The 6,000-nt window shown below is 32.6% G+C and overlaps 1 protein-coding gene across 1 annotated transcript in view; it reads right to left on the bottom strand.

Annotated features, from left to right (window-relative positions):
* LOC143064581 (scavenger receptor cysteine-rich domain-containing protein DMBT1-like) overlaps positions 1-5,676 on the bottom strand; it is a 78,953-nt gene extending 73,277 nt beyond the window's left edge. The window contains exons 1-2 of the mRNA XM_076237496.1: positions 5,351-5,676; positions 193-352 (exon numbers count right to left, since the gene is read on the bottom strand). Of these exons, the coding sequence (XP_076093611.1) occupies positions 193-352; positions 5,351-5,426 (236 nt within the window). The 5' untranslated portion in view covers positions 5,427-5,676. The remainder of the gene's footprint in view (positions 1-192; positions 353-5,350) is intronic.
* Between the last annotated feature and the right edge of the window lie 324 nt (positions 5,677-6,000).

Below are 6,000 nucleotides of genomic sequence, written 5' to 3' on the forward strand. Positions count from 1 at the left end.
TATAAATTGATATGCAACATTTTTTTATTGTTATTGTTGAAATCTTGTCAAATCCTACACCTGAGAATATTACATGTATAAGAATTAAGTAAGACTTCAATGTATAATATAGTATAGACACATAGCATAGTGGTAAATAGGGTAAATAGGTGATGCAGCATTGCTAAGCAGTATTCAAATAAATGGTCTTACGACTGATAAAATCCTAGTTGTTTACATGCTACTATAGAAGCATTGTTGTCAAAGTGGTCATCACAGATAGATCCCCAAGTGTTGTTATGATATATCTCTAATCTACCTTGAGTAGGTCTTTTACCATTCACCAGTCGTAGGCTATTTGGTTGAGTTTGTCCTGTAAATCAAGAATACATGTGTTCATGTTAAGTATTATACCAGTCATACATATGATTATGTTAAATGCAGTTGGAATCTCAAAATTTATAAAATGAAACCATAACTTTTAAAGAAGACATTGCACACAAAAACAGTTCATAGAAAAAATCAATAAAAAATTTAGTGTGTCGGATAATGTATACCCTGGCCCATTTGAACGAATCCTCTACTTATCTTTGATACGAACCAAACACCGTCAGTTGGCCCTGACAAATACGTTCCCCGGTAGAAAAATGTTATATACCTTTGTATGATATTGAGGGATTCTAGACTAAGTAAAGGATTTCAAAACATCGTAAAAAGTAAATTTTAAGGTGTTAAACAACGTATTGAATATATATTTTATGATACATACATATATACCTATTATATTTCATATTTGGAGTAAAGAAAGTAAAGATGACATAAAAGAAAAAGAAAATTATTTTTTAAAGGAAAAAGCATAAATAAGGTGGGAGTATATGATATTACTATCTAATAAATTAAACAATGTGTCCTCGTTAAGTCAACAAGTCAACAAGACGAAACACACAGTGACCTTTGGGTGCAATGTTGACACAAATATTTGTAAGATATGGACTGATTTTCATAATCTTTGTAACAATCCTGACTTGTACTGATTGATAAAGAAGATAATTTGGACAGACTTGTCAGCATTGTATAATTTTGTTAATCGTTTATTATATATGCATTTGATTATGATTATATGCACAACTCTCAGTAGAGTCAATGTTCGTATCATTTGGGGTCTTGACTATCGTTGTTAATGATCTTATCATTTTGTGACTTGGATTTCTGTTTTTGACATTCAGTACCATCGAATACCAGTTTGGAAAGGTGACTGACGGGAAATGCATGCTCAGCAGGTGCTGCTTATTTGTCATGTCTCACTTCCAATGAGATCATGCGATTCTGATGTTTTAATTTGCCCTGTTTTTTATATGTTTTATAAGTTGTGTGCCTGGACCATAGATAATTTCGCTAAAATACTGTAGAAAATCGTTGTATTCAGAAAGAAATTATAAATTTAAGTTCTAATGGTATTTTTGTTTTTGGTACTTTGAATAAACAAGAAAACAATTGTCACATGATAGTCAAAAGTCATGTATTAGGTTTCGATTGGAATATTATGTATAGTTTAATTAGTGGTGTTCATGTTGTTTATTCTTTAGTTTTCTATATTGTGTCATGTGTGTTGCTGTTTGTTTGTCTTTTTCATTTTTAACCATGGCGTTGTCAATTTGTTTTAGATTTATGAGTTTGACTGTCCCTTTGGTATCTTTCGTCCCTCTTTAAATTGGCTTAATATTTTTAGCGTGATTTGACATAATTCGTAGGCTAGAAATTGGGACCAAAAGTGACCGTTTGTGTTGATAATCTATCATGTTTTAAGATACTAACCACTTCGGCCTTGAATTCGTTCTCAATGAGACGGGGCTGGTCAAAGAACAAACTACCATTGACAATTAACTATGCTTAAAGGGGAAATGTTTGGCTGTCAGAGTATACGTCAATGAGACAGCAACTAACAATCATGAAACCCAAAAGATATTTAGTTCTCATTATACAATCTTCAACCGAGGATTATAGTCTTTAGAATATGTCTATCTGTAAGTCTTGAAACTTTGTCTTAAGTTTTTGTAAGTTGTTTTTTTTTTGTGTGTCGATCTGATCAGTCAAACCTTTTTCAACAGCTGTGAAACCCCTGTCCTAGGTAAGGGAAGTGTTGGGCTATAAATGTATCCTTGTTACAAAGTTTTGTATCATGTAAGATACATATATTTCCAATACCAACTGTCAATGTTGATTTGTTTTGTAGTAACCAAATTCATAAAAAGATGCAGAACGTCTGAAAAAAATACCAATCACGCGCATGGCGAGTACTAGTACTAATTATGTTAATCGTGTCTTTAACTACTTGGATTGATAGATTTGTTACATGGATATATATATATATCCATGTAACAAAACCTTTGAATAGACTTATTAAGAAGGGATATAATTACGATACTGTTGTCAAGTCATTAAAGATTTCATATTTTGGCGTTAATATTGAGTCACTGATAAGGTCTTTGCATCGGAACTAAACACATTTATTCTAAAAACAGTTGTTGGCTTGACACGGGTTATGTTCTTCTCATATATGTTATGATGGTATGATACTAAACCCCTAACGGGAAGGATTGTGCCTGATGTTCATATGATGAAATCATAATCTTTCAGTCAGTTTAGTTGAAGTCCAGAGCTGGCATGTCAGTTAACTGCTAGTAGTCTGTTGTTATTTATGTATTATTGTCATTTTGTTTATTTTCTTTGGTTACATCTTCTGACATCAGACTCGGATTTCTCTTGAACTGAATTTTAATGTGCGTATTGTTATGCGTTTACTTTACTACATTGGTTAGAGGTATAGGGGGAGGGTTGAGATCTCACAAACATGTTTAACCCCGCCGCATTTTTGCGCCTGTCCCAAGTCAGGAGCCTCTGGCCTTTGTTAGTCTTGTATTATTTTAATTTTAGTTTCTTGTGTACAATTTGGAAATTAGTATGGCTTTCATTATCACTGGACTAGTATATATTTGTTTAGGGGCCAGCTGAAGGACGCCTCCGGGTGCGGGAATTTCTCGCTACATTGAAGACCTGTTGGTGACCCTCTGCTGTTGTTTTTTATTTGGGCGGGTTGTTGTCTCTTTGACACATTCCCCATTTCCATTCTCAATTTTATTTTATATAACTTTGATAACCGACTAATCGGTACTTATCAACCTGTACTGATCACTGATAACGACCAGTTTTAACCATGTCGCTAAACACAAGATACTACAAGTCTATGTTTCTTATGGTACAATAACACGGAACACACATTTATAAAGTGTGTTTCGTTATCTGTTTTACACGATGTGTTTCATTGTTTTACTTGTACCTGGTTTTTTTCTCAAACGATGTGTTTCATGGTTTTACTTGTATCTATTTTTACACGATGTGTTTCATTGTTTTTCTTGTATCTGTTTTATACGATGTGTTTCATTGCTTTACTTGTATCTGTTTTTATACGATGTGTTTCGTTGTTTTACTTGTTTCTGTTTTTATGCGATTTTTTTCATTGCTTTACTTGTATCTGCGTTTGCGATTTGTTTTCTTTGTTCTACTTGTATCTGTTTTATACGATGTGTTTTCTTTGTTTTACTTGTATCTGTTTTATACGATGTGTTTCATTGTTTTACTTGTATCTGTTTTATACGATGTGTTTCATTGATTTACTTGTATCTGTTTTATACGATGTATTTCATTCATTTACTTGTATCTGTTTTATACGATGTGTTTCATTGTTTTACTTGTATCTGTTTTATACGATGTGTTTCATTGATTTACTTGTATCTGTTTTATAGGAGGTGTTTCATTGTTTTACTTGTATCTGTTTTATACGATGTGTTTCATTGATTTACTTGTATCTGTTTTATAGGAGGTGTTTCATTGCTTTACTTGTATCTGTTTTATACTATGTGTTTTCTTTGTTTTACTTGCATCTGTTTTTTTTTGTAGGTTGTGTTCATTGGTTTACTTGAACCTGTGTCTTTATGCCGCGTGTTTCATTTTTTTACTTTTACATGTACCTTTTTTTATTTAATGTGTTTCTAATTGTTTAACCAGAGACATATAATACATTGTATTATATGTCTCTAGTTTAACATATACAAACAACGTCGTATTAAAGAAAACCGTTGATACGATGTGTTTTATTGTTTTCTTATTCTTGTGTTTTTATACGACGTGTTTCGTCTTTTATTTATACAGAGTTTTTATATGCTCCTTTTTTTGCCTTTTACATTGTTTCCCTTGTGTCTGTACCTGTCATCAAACGTTCGTCTATTTACCCGTTTTGTCCCACTAACCTGTATTAAATGAAAAATTGGAAAGGATTTGGTGTTCAATACTAACACCTTTTGGCCCTTTTCACCGTCAAGGTGTGATGCATTGTCAATTATCAAACCTTTTTTTCCAACTTACAATGGGAGATTTAAAAGCTCAAAAAATATTCCAATCCCGGCTGATGTTCATGTGCATGTTCTGTAAAGGTAGCCTGTCCAGTGGTTGTGTTCATGTTCATGTTCTGTAAAGGTAGCCTGTCCAGTGGTTGTGTTTAATGTAAAGGTAGCCTGTCCAATGGTTGTGTTTAATATAAGTGCTATTTTTGTCATCCTGTTTTTTTTAGGTTGAAGACAGCTCGACATTTTGTGGATAGGCAATTGTCTATGTTCGAAATTTACATATCAAAACTGGGATTTTTTTGTATCGTTGGATTGTTGTCTTATGTCAGAAAACCATTCTCTTTGTTATCTGTGCATGCATGCAGTTTTGAAATAAAGATATCTATGTTCTACAAGATCAATTGGTAGTTTCGGTAGTTTCAAGTCATAAAACATATGGTGAGACTTTACCGTTAAACTATCCGATTATGTGGGAAATACTAGTAGAATGGAATTGTTAGTGGACCCTTGTGAGTAGACCAATAAGCTCTACTTAAGCAGTGTCAATTTATTCAAACCAATCATGTGATGATATCGAAATTTAAAAAGGTGTATCTAGAATTTGTTTGACATTTAGTTAATATAATTAACAAACTTCAGAATTCAAACCCGATGATAAGCCGAAGAAAAAAAGTTGAAATAATAGCACAATAATAACGAAACAAAAAATCATCAACTTAAACAGAGCAACACAAGACTTAGCAACACAAATCACGCTAACTATTTAGTTGGACGCAAGTGCTCCGAAGAGGTAATTTTTCCGTCGTAAGGCGTACTGCATGTACAACTCCTGTGATGTAAAGGACGACACAATAAGATAGGTATGGTGTAATAAGAATCTTTGCGAAAATAAGAGAAACCAAAAGTCCCTACAGATGTCGTTATAGTCGGCTTTCAATGGAGAAAGCTTAGACGCTATAAGTACTCACCTTTTGTTAAGTATATAAGCACGAACAGTATCAATACATGTGATAAGTTTATGATGTTCCCTTTGGTCAAAATCATTGTTACACACCGAATATATTCTACTAATGTCCTAAATTTTACTATTCACTACCGAATATATTCTACTAATGTCCTAAATTTTACTATTCACTAATTTAAAAGCTGATTCACAAATTGAGTTTTAGTTCTTGCAGATCTGTTTTCTTCCTGAGTTTACCGAAATAAAAATGTCATTATAAGTAAAAGTGGTTATGAAATGGTCAGTAAATAATCACAGGCGTATGACTGGGTAGAATTCGCACCAGGTACTTTATCACAGTTATATAGGTACTTTGATCCCGGAGATATGTGATAATCATATCTTATATATGTATTAGTATTTGCATGGAGGACAAACGCAAATGATTATTAAAATATCGATAAATTTTTGTTTTTGAAAATGAATAGCCTTAATTTTGTTATTATTGGTGGTTTTCTGGTGTCTGTTATCGTGATAGGACCAATTTGTATCATCTGATACGATAAAGGTCCTATGTTGTTTTTTTTTTTTGTTTTTTTTTCATTTCTGTATCTTCGACCTATCTAAATGCTACCACTGCTTCTATTTTGTAATACAATGATTTTAAGTAAGCTA

The sequence above is a fragment of the Mytilus galloprovincialis genome, chromosome 2, assembly GCF_965363235.1.
Source record: "Mytilus galloprovincialis chromosome 2, xbMytGall1.hap1.1, whole genome shotgun sequence".
Lineage (NCBI taxonomy): Eukaryota > Metazoa > Mollusca > Bivalvia > Mytilida > Mytilidae > Mytilus > Mytilus galloprovincialis.